Here is a 21,624-nt window from a genome sequence, read left to right on the forward strand (position 1 = left end):
TCCATCCTTTTTACTCCCTCAGGAGCTCTTTTCTCTGCTTCCCCTGCCGCTCCATTGCACGCCCCCAGTGTTTGTCTCAGTGTGGTGGGGTCAGCTCGGTCGCACATCCCCCACTGTGTCTCAGGTGCTGTCCCATGTAGGGCCATGTGTCGGTGCAGGATGTCGCATCTCACCATGGGGCCCGCTGTATGGTCCTTTCTGTACATCGGGCCCTTCAAACTGGACTATTGTCCTCTGAGCTCGGTGGGCCCAGGTGTGCTCCGCTCCGTTCTTCCTCATTCCTTTGCTTCAGCTTCCTTCTGGGTGTGGTGTGGTAGGTCAGTTCCTTTCCCTCACCAGACGATCTATTTTCATTTTCTGTGGAACTCCCTTCGATGGTGGAGATCGGACTAATTCTGGTTGGAGCCGGCGTATGGTCCAGTCTCTTTGTGATTCCTCTGCGCTTTGCATTATTGGATAATCTTATTTCATAATTGATCCTAATGCCTCAGGAAGAGAATTCCAAATCATTGAAAAAATGTTTCTAACAGGGTATGCCTTGCAAGAGACTTGATGGTGTTTCACTTTGTCTAGTAATAGTGGTATTTTCATCCTTTATATTAATACTCTCCTTTTCAGTAAAATAAAGTAGCTTCACAAATAAATGACGTGTTGAGGGGTTTTATTTGCTAGCTATCTATCAAGATACATGGGCGTTCATATGCCCTTCAGGAACATTATAATTATTAGTTCTTAGATACAAGAATATTTGCAATGTTATATAAATTTATAGAAATAAAAAACTTAAAAATGTTAAGCATGGTATACTTCTTTTATACTGCAGATAATTAGTATGTGCACATATCTACAAGTATATATTATGCACGTGCAGATACAAAAAATGAAAATTTAAGAATGGTTAAAGTGTAAAGATAAAGTTTAGTTAATAGCACTAAAAGAGAAAAGTAAATTTAAGATGATTAAATATAGATAAGTTAAAAAATTTAAAAATACAGGAGATGTACAATGAAAGCATAGGTAATGTGGAGGAATTGGTAAAACAGATCATGTGATTAACATTAATAGAAAAAATGTTAATCTTTTAGACATTTCAATTTCATTCTAATTGCTTCATGTAAGTGAAAAGCATAAACTTATATATTTTAAGTATCTCTCGTTTATAGAATTGTTTATAGAATGCAAATCTACACACAAACGTATACTTTAAAAGTTTTCATTAAAATATGGTATAATTAGCATTAAAATAATTTGGTCCTTTTGATACTGTCATATAGATTTGGTATTGTAGTGTATTGTAAATTTGATATGCGCTTTGCCTACAAATGTTTAATTATAATATTCAAACTACTGCCAAAAGCATATTAGAACTGATTTAAAATATTTTTATGCTTATACTTAATTTTAAATATACACGAATACTTATGTTAGTCTTTTATTTTTCAACAGAGACCAAATTTGAAATGTAATGTTAGCAGTTAATTCTAAAGTTATCTGTTTCTTCTGAAAACTAGTTCAGGAAAATAATGAGCACTGGTGTTAATCTGGTCTTTCTTTGGATGGTACTAATATACATTGCATAGAGATTTACATTTAATAAACATGTTCAGCAGGTGAAAATCTTTAATTATAAATAGTACTTGGTAAATATGAAAAACTATTCAATTTGGAAACATCAACCCTTATGTTGTAAATAAATTTCAGTTTTTGGTGCTCAAAGATTATTCAAATATTAGGTTTTTCCTGTGGCAAAGCTTTAAAAATGGTGATTTTAAAAGGGAAGGCATTGAACGTCTTTCAGCTTTTTTTTTCACCATCCCCTCAATGCTTTACGATTTATGTACGAAAAAATTTAAGACCTCTCTTCCTCTGTTAAAGGACATTGCTTTTGATTTTTCTGCTCTATTTTTTTGTTTGCCTACTTTTACCCCCCCTATTGTAATGAGTAAATGATGCATCTGATGTAATAAGTACATGTTACTTGATAGCATAGAAGAAATATATTGTTGCTTATTGCAAATGCAACCTCAGAAATAACTGGTTGATCTGTCTTTGCCACTTGATCTGAAATTTAGAGGGGGCATTCACAGATACAAAGATGCTTATAAATTTATTATCACTTTAAGACCAAGAGTCTCAGAGGTAAGCAGTGTAAAAGACTAAGGAGGTTATATCGTATTACTACAATGAGTAGAAGGAAAAACAAACCAATAAACATCAACAAAACCCCACCAAGGATGGTCTAATTGCCCTGGAGGAAAGAGGAGGCAGTTTCAAATCTCTTTCTTTTTAAAATACTTTTATTAGGGGCTCTTACATCTCTTATCACAATCCATACATTCATCCATTGTGTCAAGCACATTTGCACATATGCTGCCATCATCATTTTCAAAACATTCTCTTCCCACTTGAGCCCCTGATGTCACCTACCCATTTCTCCCCTCTTCCTCCCCTGCTCACCTTCCCTCATGAACCCTTGATAAGTTATAGATGATCAATTTCATTTCTTACATTGTCCTCTGTTGCCCCTCACACACTTTTCCATTGTTCGTCCCCCTGGGAGGGGGTTACAGATTGCTCTTTGTGATCGATTTCCTGTTTGTATACCACCCTCCCCTAATCTTCCTGGTATATCTACTCACCTTATTGGTCCTGAAGGGTTTATCTAATCCCAGATTCCCTGTAATACGGGCTCCAAGTACTCCTTCAACAGAAGAACACTGTTCTAATAATCAGGCATTCTGTGATGCTCACCTTCCTGACATGGTCAATGAAGACAAAATGGGTGCATAAGCAAATGTGGTGAAGAAAGCTGTTGGTGCCTTGCTATCAAAAGATATAGCATCTGGGGTCTTAAAGGCTTGAATATAAACAAGCGACCATCTAGCTGAGAAGCAACAAATCCCACATGGAAGGAGCACACCAGCCTGTGTCATCCTGAGGTGTCGATGGGAACAGGTATCAGGCGTCTAAGACCCAGAATAAAGCCATACACAATGTGAAGTGGGGAAGCATACAGTGAAGACCCAATGCCCATCTGTAGTCAATTTGGACATCCCTTTATTAAGGGGCCACAGGGAAGAGATGAACCAATCAGGGTGTAGTATAGCAGAGATGAAACATACAACTTTACTTCTTTGGTGCTTCCTTTCCCCCCACTATTATGATCTCAGTTCTACCTTACAAATCGGATTAGATCAGAACATGGACACTGCTACAGATCCCTTTATTTTTAATAGAGGCAGTGTTGCCCTTTATATAGTGTGCAAGGGAAAGAATGAAATACTGTGGAATTGTAAAAAGGGGATGACTACACAGACAATAAGAAAACCATAATATGCATAGGAAGGATTCACAATCTATGCTGGAGAATATCAAATAATTTCTACTAATGATTCAAATGCATGCAATTAAATTGAATTTCTTTCTTCTTTCCTTTCTTCCTGTTGTTCTTTAATTTATTACTTTTAATTTTGTTTGCATCAAAATAAGAGCTAGAGTTACTTTTCCTAAAAATTCTAAGGCAGAACTGCTGGTGAATTCTTTGGATAAAATGTATCTTTGTTGAAGTTTTGGATGTTAGGGAGCATATCTTGAAACAGATGAAATATACATGCAGTACTATTTGAATCAATGAAACATGCAGTCAAGATGCATTGATAATCATTATTGATCAGAATGCAAAATTTGGAAACAAAGGGGAAAATACAGTAGTTGGAAAATATGTTCATGGTGATAGAAAAAGTTGGCGATCATGTGATAGTCTTTTTGGAAGACCAACAAGTTCTTCAGTGCAAATACTTCTTTTTAACAACATAAATGACGACTGTGCACTTGGACCTTGCCAGATGCAATGTACTGGAATCAAATAGACTATATTTGTGGGAAGAAGCAACGGACAAGCCCCATATTACCAGTCAAACTGAAGTCAGAGGTCAATGATAGAAAGGACTATCAAATGCCCACATATAAGTTCAGTTTAAAGTTGATGATTAAAACAAACCCATGAAAGCCAATATATGAGCTTGGGTACACCCCACTGAATTTTGATAACTCAGTTACAGATATGGCACATTGAACACTCATAACAGAAGTCCTGACAAGTTGTGGGATGACATCAAGAATATCTTTGGTTTGAATCTCTTGCCTTAAGAGTTACCAATGGCTAATGGCTTTGAACTACCACGTATTTACTATTTTTAATACCCTCTTTGCTTCCTTATGACATGTATTGATATGGCAGGTATGGCTCTGTGGCTGTGAATGAATATTATTGAAAGGTGTTCTATCACCAGGCTCTTTGTTTGTTTAAATGTTGTCTACTAACTTACTAGTTTAATCTGTACAAGTCAGCCATTCATGTATTGTGATTCATAGTTGCCCTATGCTTGTAAAATTTCCTTTTAACAACAGTGTTTTAAATTCTATATTATTGGCTAAACTCATGATACTATAGTGTTTATACATTGTGCTCCTACCCAAAAGGTCAGTAGTTCAAAATAGCCAACTAGTTCCAGAAGGGAAGTATGAGGCTTTCTACATCTTTGAAGATTTGCAGGCTAGGAGACTCCCAGAGGCAGTTATACCATTCCCTATACAGTTGCTAAGAACCATTATTGAATTGATGGCTGTGGAAGTGAAACCCCAGGGGGAGGATTGTTAATGTTCTCCATGGTAAACCAGAGAGACATATACCTATAGATATGTGAAACTATGAGCACTGGAAGCGCTTACTTGTCTGTCACGAATTTTGAAAGACAGCTACCTGGTCCGCTGATTGGAAGAGATCAAATATGGATTTATTATCATTCCAAGAATTACCATTCCAACAGAATTCTGAAATTATCCAATAATATCATTAATAACACATAAAAGTAAATTTTGCTGCATAAATTAAAAATGGAATGATGCAATATATTAAAAAGGAGCTGCTAGAAAATCAATTCAAATTCAGAAAGAGAAATAGAACTGGATGTGACTGCTGATATCAGATGGATTGTGGCTGAAAGCAGAGAATACTAGCAAGAAGTTTACTTGTGTTTTATTGACTACATAAAGCTATTTGTTGGTGTATCATAAAAATCTATGGATATAATTGTGAACAATAGTAATCCCAGAACACGTTGTGTAACCTGTAGAGACCAAGAGGAAGTTGTTCAATCAGAATAAGTAAATGCTGCATAATTTAAAATCAGGAAAGGTTTGTGTCAGTGTCCTTTCCCATGATATAATTATTCAATTTGTTTGCTGAACAAATAATATGAGAAACTGGGCTGTATCAAGAAGTCAGCATCAGGACTGGAGGAAAGTGGGATATGCAGATGACACAAGCTTGCTGGCTGAAAGTGAATAGGGCTTGAAGCACTTGCTGCTGATGATCAAAGATTACATCCTTCAGTGGAGATTACAGTTTAATGAAAGGAAAACCAAAATCCTCACATCTGGACCAGAAGACAGAATAATGATAAACTGAAAAATTTGAGGTTGTCAGGAATTTTAATTTGCTTGGATCTACAGTCAATGCTCATGGAACACTAATTGGGAATTTAAAAAAATGTATTGCATTAGGTAAATCTACTGCAAGGGTGTCATTTTGAAGACTAAACTGCACCTGACACAAACTATAGTATTTTTAGTCACCACATGTACATATGAAGTTTCACAATATAAAGGAAGATCATAGAAGAATTGATGGATTTGAATTACGGTGTTGGCAAAATGTATCAAAAGTACCCTGTACTGCCAAAAAGAACCCAAATAAATCTCTCTCAGAAGAAGTACAGAAAGTATGCTCCTTTGAAGTGAAGAAAGCAAGATTTTATCTAAAGTACGGTAGGCATGTGGCCATGAGAGACCAGTTCCTGGAAAAGGACATCATACTTGGTAAAGTTGAGCATCCGAGAAAAGAAGGAAGACCATCCAGGAGAGGGACTGCTAAAGTGGCGGCCTCACTGGGTGCAAACATAACCAGGATTGTGAGAATGGGGCGGGACTCACGATGAGTCAAAATAACCCAACAGCAGCTAACAATGATACTTGCCTAAAGAAAGTATTTATGCATTGTTTGAGAAGGCCGTGACGGAAGTAACCTCTAAAATTGATATGAAGTGGCAAGAGTAAATTCAGATAACAATGCAAAGGGCTCGTCCAAATGGAATCAACAACGACCCACTATTAATTTAAACACTCAAGATGCTGTTTATTAGGTGCCATTGAGTCCGTTCCAACAACTGGAGACCCTATATACAACAGAGAGAAACGCTGCATGGTCCTGCGCCATCCTTACTGTTAGTCCTATGCCTGAGCCATGGTGTCAATCGATGTCACTGAAGGCCTTCTTTTCCGCTCCTCCTCCACTTTACCAAGCATGACGTCCTTGAGGGATTGTTCTCTTCTGACAACATGCCCATCCTTGGGTCTAAGGAATGCTCTACCTCTTCCAAGACATATTGATTCCTCCTTTTATTTTTTTGGTCAAATACCTGTCTTCTAAATAGGTCACTAAAATGTTTTAAAGTGTTATGGCTGATCTGGCTATTCAGAGGGATATTAGTAGTTAGATTTTGTTCTTCAACAATAGGGGGCTACTGCGGGAAGAAAAGATAACAGAAAATAAAAAAACCAAGCTCACTGACATCAAATTAATGCGAGTCATAGTGACCCTATAGGACTGGACAGACTGCCCCTGTGAGTTGCTGAGAGTGTATTTAAAAGGGATTAGAAAGCCGACCTCTTCTACAGATCTGCTGGTGGTTATGGACTGAGGACCTTGCAGTTAATAGCCAATTGCCACCAGGGCTTCTCAGGTCAAAGGTGCCGTAAGAGCAGTAGAAGGAACTCAGTCTATATTTATATAGAATTAAAATGTTAAAGTAATCAAGATTAATGTAAATATTAGCATATTATTTGAAATGACTTAAGTATTTTAATGAAATTTACTAACTTATTCACCACTAACATAAGTGATAGAGCATTGCACCCTTTGTATTTTTATCACAACCACCTTTTTACTACATTGTTTTTAGGTGCTTTCATATGCTTTTTTGGGTGGGGGTATAGTGGTGTTGGCTGTGTACTGCAAGCAGATATTCATTAGCCATGGGCTTTATTTATAGTTTTCTTTTTTTAAATTGAAAGTTAATACATATATCATTTCATAGTTCAATCATTTTTATAGTTGTTTTCATCTTAAATGCTTAAAATCAATAGTGTCTCATTGAGTTAGGTAATGTGATGTTACCAAGGAAGAGATGTAGATGCACATGTTGTTATAGTCTATTAATTTTATCTAAGGAGGGTGAAGTGGGATAGTAAGCAGCAGTAAAAGTGGCATATTTTTCTTAATGTGCTTGCTCAGCAGACTATTATATTCTCTCTATTTATAGAAATTTTCTAATCAGGAAGTCCAAGATAGAACTAACTGCATGGATGAGAGATTAAAAATAACCATGGCTTTTTGATGAGTAATAGCCCTATTTTTTACTTTTGGAGAAAGCACACATACTTTTAAAAATTACATAGAATATTACAGGATTTGTGATGAGATGATAACCCTCCTATAAGTCCACCATATTTTAACTATATACAGCACTTGAAAGGGGCAGTTGGAGTGAGTTTAGGACTACAAGGTATGAAATGAGAAGACAGGCTAGAATTCTGAGTTTATTTAACCTTTCAAGAGCGAAGATTGAAAACGATTTAATTTAAAAAAAAAAGAAAACAATTTAATTTAAAATAGGATAAACTAACTTCAATATATGAATATAGATATAATGTCAACATTATTTTTATTACAATACAGATTATTTTTAAAGAGATGCAAATATTTCAGTAGAGAAACTTGGTAAAACAAGCATGTGAATTTTTCAGCCTTTCAAATTCATCTTCTGCTTGCACATGCACAAAATGATTCTCTACTGATTTTCCTCCATGAAGCTAAGTATCTGAAAAAGTTTTAGTCAGTAATTCTCTGCAATACAGAAGGAATATGTCCCATTTAAGATTTAAAAGAAGTCATACAAGCAAGCATACATAGAAAAGAAATGCCAAGCCACATGAAGCTCATGCAGGAGCAGAAGGTAAAAAGATCAGAACTTTTCTGTGGTGCTAAGAGAGAGAGAAAGCCTTTTCTTAGAGGCAGAACCCTGAATATGAACGTCGAAACTGTGGGAAAATAAATTGCTGTTAAAGCCTTCCACTTGTGAAACATCCATTTCAGTTGCAACAGCACCAGGTAACTAAAACATGCTATTGACACTGAATTGGCTGTTGTTCAAAAGTTCACTTATAACTTGGTTTCAAAGAGGAAAATCTAATTTTTATGGAAACTATCTTATCCTTTGCTCCCCTTTGAACTGTGTTCCCATGTCAACTTTAAGTATTACTCCATATTGCTGCTGATTTTTGAATTTCTGTTTCATATGATTCTCATACCCAACAATTTGATCATATAGTATTGAAGACATTGAAATATTTTCCCCACTGACCTCTTCATCTCTAATTAAAAAAACAAAGCAAAACTCATTAAGGATATTCTGATCGTTTGAACTTCCTAAAGTATTGTTTTCCTCTTTCAGGTTTCCTGCTCAAAACCTATCAGTTTTTCAAACCCAATGAAATTTCGTTTCCATCATGCTGTCACTGAGCAGTCCAGGTTATTGTTGTTATTGTTGGGGTCATCCAGTAAGCTCTGACCCACAGTGACCCTATGCCCATCATGAAACACACCCTCACGATTGCTTCTATGCCTGAGTCCACTGATGCCATCACTGTGTCAGGCCTCCTTGTCGAGGGCCTTCCTCTTTCTTGCTGCTCTTCCACTTTACCAAGTGCATTGTCCTTCTCCAAGGACTGGTCTCTACTGAAAATATGTCCAAAGTGTGTAAGACAAAATATTGCCATCCTTGCCTCTAAGGAGCCTGCTGGACTTCTTCCAATGTAGATGTTTTATCCATTTAGCAGTCTATGGTACTTCCAATATTCTATTTTATCACCGTAATTCAAATGCATCTATTCTTTTTCGGTCTTCCTTATTCCATGTCCACATTTCATGTGCATACGATGAAATGGAGAAAACCAGGACATGGAAGTGGCACACCTCAGTCCTCAAAGAAAAATCCTTGCTTCTCAATACACTGAAGAGGTCTTGTGCAGCAGTTTTACCCAATGCAGTGAGACTTTGGATCTCTTTACTGCTTCCATGAACATTGATTATAGATCCAAGTAAGACCAAATCCTTGATAACTTCAAACTTTTCTGGATTTTATCATGATGTTACCTACTGGTCCAGTTGTGAGGATTTGGGTTTTTCATTCATTGAGTTGTAATGCAGACTGAAGGCAATGATACTTGATCTCCAGCAGCAAGTGCTTCAATTACGCCTCATTTTCAGCTAGCAAGGTTGGGTCATCTTTATATCACAGGTTGTTAATAACCGTTCTTCTAACCCTGATGCCACACTCTTCATCATATAATCCAGCTTTTCTGATTACTTGTTCAGAGTATAGATTGAAGAAGTATGGTGAGAAGATACAGCTTTGACTCACATGTTTCCTGATTTTAAACCATAGAGTGTTCCATTGTTCTGTTCCACAACTACCTCTTTATCCTTGTATAAGTTCTGAATGAGCCCAATGAAATGTTTTGGTATTCCATTTCTTCTTGAGGTTATCCACACTTTATTAGAGTCAACACAGTCAAATGCCTTTGCATAGTCAATGAAACACAAGTGAACATATTTCTGGTGTTCTCTGTCATGAGCTAAGATTCATCTAACATTAGCAGTAATACCCCTTGTTCCATGTCCTCCTCTGAAATTGGTTTGAATTTCTGGCAGTTCCCTATCAATGTTCTGCTACAACTATTGTTGGATTATCTTACAGATATTATAGATGCTCAAACTATAGAACAATATCATTGATATCACACACAATTAAAATTTCACTTGAGCATTCTGTTAGCTCACTGTTCTTTGACTTGAGCACAAATATGGATCTCTACCAGTCAGTTGACCAGGTAGCTGTCTTCCAAATTTCCTGGCATAGAAGAGTGAGAGTTTATAATGCTCTTTAAGCTTTCTGAAGCACTTCAATTGGTATTCCATCAATTCCTAGAGCGATGTTTTTGGCTAATACACTCAGTGCTGCTTGACTTACGGTATTATTCGGCACCATTGTCTCTGCTCAGATGCTACCTGCTGAAATGGTGGACTGTCAACTAGTTAGTTTTGATACAAGGACTGTATTTTTCCCATCTTCTCTTAATGCTTCCTGCATCATTAAATATTTGCCACTAGAATGTTTCAAAATATCAATTCAAGCCTTGAGTATTTTCAAAAGTTCTTTCAGTTTCAGGTATGCAGATTGTGTTCTTCCTTTTTGGTTTTCTAATTCTATGTCCTTGCCAATGTCCTTATATTTGGTTTTGTCGTCTTGTGCTCCCCTTTGAAATTCTCTGCTCAGCTCCTTGACTTCTGACTTTCTTCCATTTGCTTTAGCTACTCTATGATTAAGAGTGAGTTTCAGAGTCTCTTCAGATATCCACTTTGAACTTTTCTTTCTTTGTATATTTCTAATGACCATTGGCTTTCCTTATTCATGATGTCTTTAAATCTTCTATTATTATTTTAAAACTTATTACTAATTGGGAGGGAATACATATTCATATATTTCAATCACGCTAAGTAATATTGTACAATTTGCTACCACAATCGGATTCCAAGTATTTTTTCCTCCCTGGACTCCTTGACATCAGGTCCAACTTACCCCTGCCCCACTGCACCCCCCCCAATCCAAAAACATTATTCTATTTGCTCTCTTTATAGGTTAATCAATCCTGGGTTTCATATACTGCAAAACAGAAAAATATGTGACACATACTAATCCCTCCTTTGCCTTCAGATTATATGATTTACTCTCCTTCGGTGACTGATGATGGTGTGCTTCTTCCACGTGGACTTAGTTGATATCTCACTTAGATGGCTGCTTGTGTGGAAACAAACCCTTAAGACACCATACACTATTTTATTTGATAGCCGGGCACCATCTACTTTTTTGAACACATTTTGCTGAAGTACCCATATATTAATGATGGTCTCGATGTCTTCCTATTGCTCTTTTCTTGAGATTTTAATGAAATGCATTTGGGATGCACTCAAAGTCATGTTTTGGCTCCTGATGACTTGATTTAATTTTCTTCATCTTTATTCTGAACTTACATATGAGCAATTGATGGTCTGTTCCACAGTCATCTCTTGGTCTGGATTTAGCTACTGATACTGAGATTTTACATCATATTTCCACACATTTGTAGTCAACTTGATGTCTGTGTGTTTCATCTGGGGAAGCCTATGTGCATAGTCGTCTTTTGTGCTGTTGATAAAAGGAAGCTATAACATTCTAGCTTCAAATGCTAGCAGCTCACCCAAAGTGAACAGGTTTCAGCCGAGCTTCCAGGATAAGAACAGACAAGAAGAAGGACTAGGCTCCCCACTTCTGAGGAAGAACCTGAAAACCCCTGCATGTAGGAGGGGTGTTCTCATCTAAATTTGCACTGTGCTCAGCTTATACCACCCATGTACTCAGCATGCATTTCTCAGCTATTGCTGAGGCCTTCTGTGTGTCAAGAAAGAAGCAATGTAGTACATGTAATTTACAGACTGAAAACAAAAGTGATATAAGTATTTATGTCCACGACGTCTCTCTTTTTAGATTGTAATGTTCCTGATGTCAGGTAATTTGATGACATCCATAGCTCAATAGCACGAGCCCCTTTTACATAGTTGATTCTCTTTAAAATAAAAATTTGACTTTGAATTTGCTGTGTAGGATGAAGAGAGAACTGTAGTCTCTGTAGGATCAGTCAAAAACCTTCTGATAACAGTTTTATGTATGCTTAGAGAACTTTCAACAATTAAGTTTGATGTATCGTGAAATTAGCAAGGCATAAAAGAATATCCAAGGCATATTCAGATAGATAATTATCATCAACCACTGGAAGAACAGTAGATTAGATTTTAAAATTTGAGTCTCAGCTTTTACATGTATAAAGATGAAACAATGATTCTAATTCACTATTGCACACAGAATACTTGCATTTGTTTAGTTAGTGAAAGGATATGCTCTGTTAAATGTACAACTTTACAACCGTAAGATATTATTCAAACACGAGATGTTTGAACATATAAAAGAGCAACTATCTAGTGTATGAAAAATAATTATTTCTAATTTTAAGCATCTGCTTCTAGTCCCTTAGTGGATAAAAACATGCTTTCTATTTTACGTTTAAATAGCAAAGTAGCCTTTGCCATTAAGTCAGGGAATGACAAATCAGTAATCCTTTTCATTTCATTTCTTTTCATTTCCCAGCAATACAAGGGTAAGTAAAAAATAATTGCTACAAAATAATAGAAGCTCTTATTAAGTAAAAGTCAACATGTGAAATTATTACTTAATGCATCCTACATCTAGGTCTTCACTGTTTTGAAGGTGGTTTTTCCAACTGCAACCATTCCCTGACTAATTCTGTATCATGCAATTTACATAATATCAAAACAGCAGTTTTTGAATCCTCAAGGAACTGAAATTTTGTTTTAAATATCCTTTGATTTGGGGGAGTGAAAACAAGTCTGAAGGGGCACGATCAGGGCTGTACTATAAAAGTTATGTTGTAATTTTAAAACATTAAAGTTAAGGTACAATTAAAATACTTTTAGCAATTATGCTGTAATTAAAATACTTTTTGCAAAATCAAAATAATTTTACCAAAAAAAACTAGCTTTTAAAATTTTCACTGATTTAGTTTATTTCTGAACAGTTTGGGATACTCACAGACGTTTTAATCAGATTCTAAAATAATAACTTAGCTATTCTTATATAAGCTGTGTAGCATTGACATGATTTAAATCAGCTCAAAATCAGTCCTTATGATGGTTACTGTTATGTGTCAACTTATCTAGGACATAATTTGGCAGCCATTGGAGTGATTGCTGTAATGTAATGTAATGATGTATTATAATATAATACAATCATCCTCCATTTTGTGATATGACATATGACATAAACCAAAGTTTACCAAAGTGGGCAAGAAATATTAGCTCCTAGGAGATATTAGAATGACCCAGAGGAGCTACAGAAGCAATATCTACATTTTATCCTGGATTATGGGATATTGAACAAAAGCATTAAATTAAATATACACGGACATTCTGGCACTTTTGCTCCTTCTTAATCCTGTATCAAATTTACCATTCTTTGACCTGTGGTCCTTGGGACATGAGCCAGCAGCCTGCCTTTTGAACAGAAGATTTTGGGACTCACCATATTCTGCGGCCTTGCGAGCCTGCACACCTTCCAATTATGAGTTTATCAGTGTCTGCAGTCACTGGAGGAGCCCGGAGACCGCTCTAGCCTGTCATCTCATTTAGGATTTACCAGACTCCACAATTATGTTCTACTTATTTGGAATAAATCTCTCTTTCTCCTCTCTCTATGAATGTCCTTCAATTGCTTGGGCCCTCTAGAGAGCCTAGCCTAACAATACCCTGCATAGTAGAAATCGATTCTCAAGATGTGCTTCTTGAAATAAAAAGCTTGATAACCCTACAGTATAAAAATTGAATATGAGTAAAATGTTCCTTCATGAGCCAATGCTTATTGCATTTAACACTTACTGGGATCCTCCTAAGTGCAAGCATCTGTGTTATGTGATGGAGCAAAACAGTTTACCAGAAATATAGCCCGTTCTTTTCTACAATGGGAATTTTAGTAAGGAAGACCGATTTACAAGTTGTTGTTTGCTGTTAATACAATTCCTACCAAGGGCAACAAAGTTGTTATTAGTTGCCTTCTAGCCAGTTTCGATGAATAGCAGCCCTATGTTATGACAGAATGATGCACTGTCTGATCCTCGGCCGTTTTCACACTGGTTCTTATGTTTGAGCCTTTTGTTGCAGTCATTCTGTCAATCCAACTCTTTGAGGGCCGCCTTCTTTAAACTGCTCCTTCACTTTAGCAAGCATCATGATATCCTTCCCCCAAGGACTGAGCTCTCACGACAACATGTCCAGAGTACATAAGATGAAGTCTCTCCACCCTTGCTTTAAGGGAAACTCTGGCTCTACTTCTTCCAAATAGAGATGTTTGTCCTTTAGGCAGTCCATGGTACTTTCAATATTCTTCACCAGCACCACAACGCGAGTACATCAATTCTTTTTCAGTCTTCTTAATTCAATATCCAACTTTCACATGCAAATGAGGCAATGGAAAATATCATAGTTCGCTTGAGACATACATTTGTCGTCAAAGTAACATCTTTGCCCTTCAACACTCTACAGATGTCTTGTGCAGGATATTTACTCTGTGTCCTTTGAGCACCAGTGCTGGTTCTGTGAACATTGGTTGTGGAGATAAGTAAGATAAAATATGTTGCAAGTTAAATATTTTCTCCATTTATCATTATGTTGCCCATTGTCCAGTTGTGGGGATTTTGGTCTTCTTTACATTGAGTTGTTATCCATACTGAAGGCTGCAGTCCTTGATCTTCATCAGCATGTGCGTCAAGTCCTTCTCACTTCCAGCAAGCAAGGTTTTGTCCTCTTCATACTGTAGGTTGCTAATAAGCTTTCTTTCAATCCCGATGCCCCATTCTTTTGCATGTAATCCAACTTCTCTGATGATGTACTTAGCATACAGATTGAATCAGTATAGTGAGTGCATACAACTCTGACACACAGGGTTCTGCATTTGAAATCATATAGATCCCCTTGTTCTGTTTGTATAGTTGCTTCTTGATCCATATACAAGTTCTGCATGAGCACAATGAAGTGTTCTGAAATTCACATTCCTCTTAAGGCTATCCTTCCTCTTTGTTTCAAATGTTTGCATTCTATTCACCACTAAAATTATCAGTGCCTCTTGGTTCAATGCTTGATCTATTTCCACCTGAAGGTGTTGGTACAATTCTTCATCGTCTTCGGCACTAGCTTTCATAGTTGGTGGATAAATTTGAATAATAGTTGTGTTGATTGTATTTCATTGGAGGCAGATAGATATAATCAGTGGTGGGGGATTATTCTCTAATGGCCATTTTAAGTATACCAAAATGATAGACTAAAAGGTAGCTTATAATTTCATTTGGTAATACTTAAATAAGAGCAACAGAAGAGGTAAAATATCAAATAATACCCGATGAAACAATAATGCTGTTATTTGAGGTATTTCCATATGGCTTCTCGATTTTCATCCTTACTTGAAATATTCTTGGCTTTTATCTGATCATTATCATCAGTGATGTGATTTATTCTTAACCATCTTTTCACTGATCCCATTCCTTTAGAGCAGCTGTTCTCACAACCCTTTGGGGTTTGAATGACCCTTTCACAGGGGTCTCCCGATTCATAACTGTAGCAAAATTGCATTTATGAAGTAGCAACGAAAGTAATTTTATGGTTGGGGACTCACCAAAACATGATGAAACACAAAGCTATCCTCTAGTTCTTTAATAGACCCTCTTCTTACTATTATAGTTTGTACTTGTTTTAACTCATTAATCATGTTAGATTTGCATATGCTAATTTGTATATTTAAGATCATTTGGTACGTAAACGCCAAGCTAGATAACCCTTCAGAAACAATCACAAGAGTAATGGGTCCCGGAGGGTACAGGAAGAGAGTAGGAGAGAGGGCAGAGCTGATAGTGTTGATGACTGTATAAACGCATGTGATGGTCTCAAGCAACAGAATTTTATGTGAATAGATATATTGCATTGTGTAATATATGGCAAAAACATTATAGGGGAAAACTAAATAAAGGTTTCTGGGGATTGGGAGGAAAGGAGGGCATAAAGAGGAACTGATATCAAGGAGTTCAAGAAGAAAGAAAATGTTTGAAACTGATTATGGTAGCAGTTACACAATAATGCTTGATGTGATGGACCTATTGAATGTTATTATGTCTGTAAGAGTTCCCAATAAAATGATTACATTATTTAAAAAAGCATTTCGACATCTAACTTGAAGTAAAATGCTGTCTGTAACAGGGTTATATCCAAAATCTGCACAAGGAAGTATAAATTAAATTAATTGACATCACAAGAGGAACAAATTTAGAATTGCAGAGCAACATTTTAGGTAGAATGTTAAAATAAAATGTATCTTACTTGTAGTACACAAAGTCCTAGAGATTTAGTTAGTTAGACAGTACTACAAAATGCATTTCTCATGTTAGACAAGAGTATATAACATGTAATTGAGAAAATTGTAAAAATTCAAGCTAAATTTCTAATTATGTAAGAAGGTTTCAAATTCTTAATAAATAACAAATTGTTAGCTCACAGACATTAGCGCAGTTATAAAATAATTCTAGCAAGAATTTTTCAGTAAGTAATTTCCCATTCTAAATGTAAATAAACAATTAAATCTATTTCATAGAAATTGTAAAAGATTGGTTTAGCATAGTATAATTGCAAAAAGGCAGTGGCAGACAACATCATTCTGTTCAGTTTTAAAAGCTTAATTTTTTAAGAGGAAAAATGATCTCCAGATACAGAGACATGGTTGGTGTGAATACGGTTTATATTTTAAAACTGTAATCTTTAATGCAGGTTGGGTGAGTAAACGATAAAGCAATATTAAATAGTTAAAAGAAAGAACAAAGGAACAAAAGCAAAGAGTGAGAAAACACACATTTACTTCTATATTTATGCTTGTGGTTTTCATTTATTTATACATCGGTTTGCCTGTGTTTAAGCAGGGAAGCAGTTTCTTCTAAGCATATAAGTAAAATAGGAACCACATTAGTAATAACAAGTAAAAACAAAAACTGAAAAAATAGGTATGAAAAACTGGTTCCAGGAGTTGTTCGACTACCAATTGAAATGTTTCAACAAGCTGATGAAGCATTTGAAGTACTCTCTTATCTATGCTCAGAAATTTGGAAGGCAGCTCAGCTATCTGGTCACCTGAATGGAAGAGATCCATATTTATAACTATTCCTAAGACAAGTGAACCAACAGAATGTGGGAATTAAGGAGCGATGTCATTAATATCACACGTTAAATTTTGCTGAACATCAGTCAACAACAGTTTTCAGCAGTACATCAACACATAACTAGAACAAATTGAAGTTGTATTCAGAAGATGTGGAACAAGGAATATCATTGCTGACATCTGATGGATCTTGGCTGGAAGGCATGGGCTATTAGAAACATGCTTAATTGGGTTTCATTGACTATGCAAAATAATATGATTGTGTAGTTCATAACACACTATGGATATCACTGAGAAGAATGGGAATTCCAGAAAAATTCTCTGTGCGCATGTGGAACCTGTCCATAAACCAAGAAACTGTTCAAACCAAACAAGGGAGTACTTGATGGTTTAAAATTGGAGTGGTGTGTCAGTGCCATATCATTTTACCATACTGATTCGAACTCTATGCTGAGCAAATAATTTGAGAAGCAGGACTATATGAAGCAGAAGCCAGCAGGAGAATGAGAGAAAAGTTTATTAACAATCTTGTATATTCAGGTATCATAATCTTGCTTGCTGAAAATGAGGCGAACTTGAAGCACTTGCTGATGAAGATCAAAAAGTATGGCCTTCGGTGTGGATTACAACATGATAAAAAGTAAAGGAAATGTTCACAATGGGACCAACAGATAACGTAATGATAAGCAGAGAAAAGAACAAAATTGTCAGGAAGTCATTTTGCTTCGATCCATAATAAATATCCATGGAACAATAGTTAATAAAAAATGAAAGGTATTGAATCAGGCAAATCTGCTGCGCAAGAGCTATGTAAAATGTTGAAGTATAAGGATGTCTCTTTGAGGTCTAACCTGTATCGGACTCAAGCTATAGTATTTTAAATCAGTGTTTAATTATATAAAGCTGGAAAATAAAAAGGAAAACCTAGAAGGGTTTATGGATTTGAAATATGGTGTTGGAAAATAGTATCAAAAGTACAAAGTACTTCCAGAAGAACAAACAAATGAATCTTCGAAGAAGTACACAAAGAATGTTCCTTAGGAGTGAAGATGGCAAGATTTTTGTCTCAAGTTCTTGGGAGAGGACAACATGCTTGATAAAGTAGGTCTTCAAAAACCAGGAAGACCATCAAGAAGGTGAATTGAAATAATGGCTTCAAAAATGAGTTCAGATATAAGAACATTTATGAGGATGACCCAGGACTGGACATTTTGTTCATTTTACATTGTACATTTGTACATTGGGTCACTATGAGTTGTAGCCTGCTCCCTGATACCTAACAAAAAAAATACATGTTTAGCATGTAATTTTAGATTTGTTTGTCTACACTAAAGGATTTTAGAATGCTGGCTTATAATATTGTACTGCAGAAAAAAATGTCATTTTTTAGTTAAGCTAATTATTTAGAACTTTACTGATTATTTTATTAGTTCCATTTCCCAAATGTGAATATGTCTATGATTGTATGTGTGTATGTAGGTCTGTGTATTGTATACATGTGTACATGCATAATTCTTGTGGAAAAGATATTATAGTCCAGTTTTCATTAGGGATAAGTCTATCGTGAGTTTTGTGATTAATGGTTCCGTGTTTAAGGAATTATGCTTTGACATTGATATTGGCTTACTTTCATCATCTTATTTTCTATATGAAAAATAGACAAAGGGGATTCAGAGAGAACATTCCCCACTCCCACCCCAATATTGGAAAAACCAATGGGATGGGAAGGAAGGATCTTGAGAGAAACAGCAAGGATATTGCTGAGTCTGTATTTGGGATGGTTATGACCTGAAGCCATTTTAGTCAATGGAAATCTATAACCTTATTTGCTTACCTTCATATATAGAAAAACCCTGAACCACATGCCATGTTTACATTACTCTTTACTCAATGGGGACTAGACCAGAAATGTGTGTTTAATACATTAATAGCAATTTAGGTTTTCTGACTTCTTTGAGCTCTTCCCAGCTAGTGTTTCTTTTTGTGTAACTTATCTAAAAAATTTTTTTTCTGAATTTATGTGTGTGAGAAATATAATAAAGCCTTGATTAATTGGATGTTAATTAACAAGAACTCTCAATTAACCACTTTTATTCATTTATTTTTTGCTACACTCTCCTTTTAGAAGGAAGAGGCAAATGACAAGAAAACAAGCTGTTAACAGGTATTTATGTATTTATTTTCTTAAAAAAATCAAGTTCCCGGGAATATCCTGAAACTAGTACAGTTTCATCCAGACTTCAATGATTTTGTTCGCTGTGTTGTATTTATGAAGGTCGAACGACAGAATCATTTTATATTTTCATAAGAAAATGTCAACTCTTGCTTTATCTGTAATTATTAATAGTATCCATACAGCTCCTTAGACCTGGACATCTGAGTAGAACTACCTGTCTGAGTAGAATGATCTGTCTGAGTAGTACTATCTATCTGAGAGTTTGAGTTAAGTGGGGACTAAATGATTTCACTATTGGCAATTAGAAATAATTTATATCTATGAGCTGCGAAAAAAATCGCAAGGCCATGAAGTGGGAAGAGGCTTTCCTGTTCGAGACTAAAATAGTATTTAAAGAAAGATTGCCAAGTGAGTGGCAGTTGAGTAAGGGTCACGCACAAAAACCAAGACATCTATGTAAACTAATGGGAATGTTATTCAGATAACCACCTACCTGCTTCTTGCCTTGAAATGCTTCTGAAGGTACATTAATTTTTGCAGAGCAGTGTAGGTTATTAAATGTGCTACAGTAATATTGGGAAAGATAACTCCAAATCTGAAGCTCTTTTACACATTAGTTACAGACATATTTATGAAGTATGTTATCCAAAAATATTTGGTAGTTCTTTTTATTTTAAAATTACATATTTATTCTTACTAGAAAATCTAAGAAGTTGTACACTGAAACCTAAAATATAGATGAAAGTATCAGTTAATTTGCACTCAGAGGTACATATTGCTTCAGTCTTCATACTTTTTTGGCTGTAATGGGGAGAATGATGGGCATGACTTCAGACAGGCAGAGGGAAAGAAAGGCAACTCATGATCCTAAAGTGAGTTTGGCATTTGCTGATATTAGTGTCTCTCTTATTTTCCTCACACCGTTCTTGGTTAAGTCACCCCTTTGGTGACTGTACCCCTCTTTCTTCATAGGTGCTCTTTTTCATGTATGAGAAAGAGCTTTATTTCAAGAAGGCACCCAGCCCAGCCCAGGCCTACTCAAGTCCATGGGTCTGATGTCTGATGATGCAGAAAGGTGAAGTGGGATGTAGGAAGGTCACAGGCCAGTGAGTGCAATGTCGTTTGAATCCTGGGAAATACCCCGAGAGCTATTGGCCACCCTGACATATTCCCACAGACCTTCGGTTCAGAGGTGCTTTTGATGCATGTTTTATCTAAAATTTTCCACAAGGAAAAATGTCATAGGACTTTGAGGACGATGTCGGCCACACCATGTCATATATACTGTTTTCAACATAGAAAATGAAAAGCATGATGGTGGTGTTTCAGATATCTGGGGTATTCTTTGTACTGAAATAAGTCTCAACTCTCATGGACACTAAATAACATATAAGTAATCTGAAGCATTGGTGGTTCCTCCTTACGGCTAAACTGTCTATCTGATGATGATCTTAGTGCTAGGGCGATTAAAATCTATGTGATTTCTGAATGGATGGGTTTAATTGGAAAAACTGTACATGGTGAGTTTGATTATAGCTTTGGAATATTGAAAGTGTTTTTGATTGTATATGAATGCAGTTTAATTCAGCATTTGAAAGTTGCTTTTGTTTAATTTTTCCACAACACAACATGTAAATAGATATCAACTTACTTTTTAACTAAACATAGAGCTTATAGCAAAATATTTATTTTTTACAAGAACATACATCCTTATTAGTAGGTTTAATAGAAAAGTTATCGTTTTCATTTGATTCTTTTTACCACAATCAATTTTAGATCATATTTATTCTTTTAAAAAATCATTTAATTGGGGGCTCTTAAAGCTCTTATCACAATCCATACATTCATAAGTCCATTGTGTCAAGCACATTTGTACATATGTTTCCATCATCATTTTCAAAACATTTTCTTTCTACTTGAGACCTTGGTATCAGGTCATCATTTTTCCCCTCCCTCCTCCACTCTCCCTTTCTTATGATCCTTTGATAATTTATATTTTTTTCCTGTCTTACACTGACCACTGTCTCCCTTCACTCACATTTCTGTGGTTCATCCACCTTGGAGGAAAGGGTTATATGTCCATAATTGTGATCAGTTCCCCCTTGCATCCCCACTTTCTCCCTACCCTTGTGATATCACTACTCTCATTATTGGCCCTGAGGTGTTTATCTGTCCTGAATTCCCTGTGTTGCAAGCTCTTAACCATACCAGTGTACATGCTCTGGTCTGGTCAGATTTGAAGTGTAGATTTGGACTCATGGTCGTGTGGGAAAGACACATTAAAGAACAAGAGGAAAGTTTTATATCTTGTCGGTGCTATACTGCACACAGACTGGCTGGTCTCTTCCTTGTGACCCTATAAGGAGCTTTCTAAAAGTTTGTAGAAAAATTCCATAATCTTTCATTTCTGTTCCCTCCCCACACACATGTATTTTAACAAGCCTCACTGTGCGTGTATGGAATGGG

The 21,624-nt window shown here is 36.0% G+C and overlaps 1 protein-coding gene across 1 annotated transcript in view; it reads left to right on the forward strand.

Annotated features, from left to right (window-relative positions):
• The window catches only part of DACH2 (dachshund family transcription factor 2), a 792,597-nt gene that overhangs the window by 248,119 nt on the left and 522,854 nt on the right, over positions 1-21,624 (forward strand). Inside the window, exon 2 of the mRNA XM_075538394.1 lies at positions 19,108-19,146. Within this exon, the coding sequence (XP_075394509.1) occupies positions 19,108-19,146 (39 nt within the window). The remainder of the gene's footprint in view (positions 1-19,107; positions 19,147-21,624) is intronic.

Source organism: Tenrec ecaudatus, chromosome X (genome assembly GCF_050624435.1).
Source record: "Tenrec ecaudatus isolate mTenEca1 chromosome X, mTenEca1.hap1, whole genome shotgun sequence".
Classification (NCBI taxonomy): domain Eukaryota; kingdom Metazoa; phylum Chordata; class Mammalia; order Afrosoricida; family Tenrecidae; genus Tenrec; species Tenrec ecaudatus.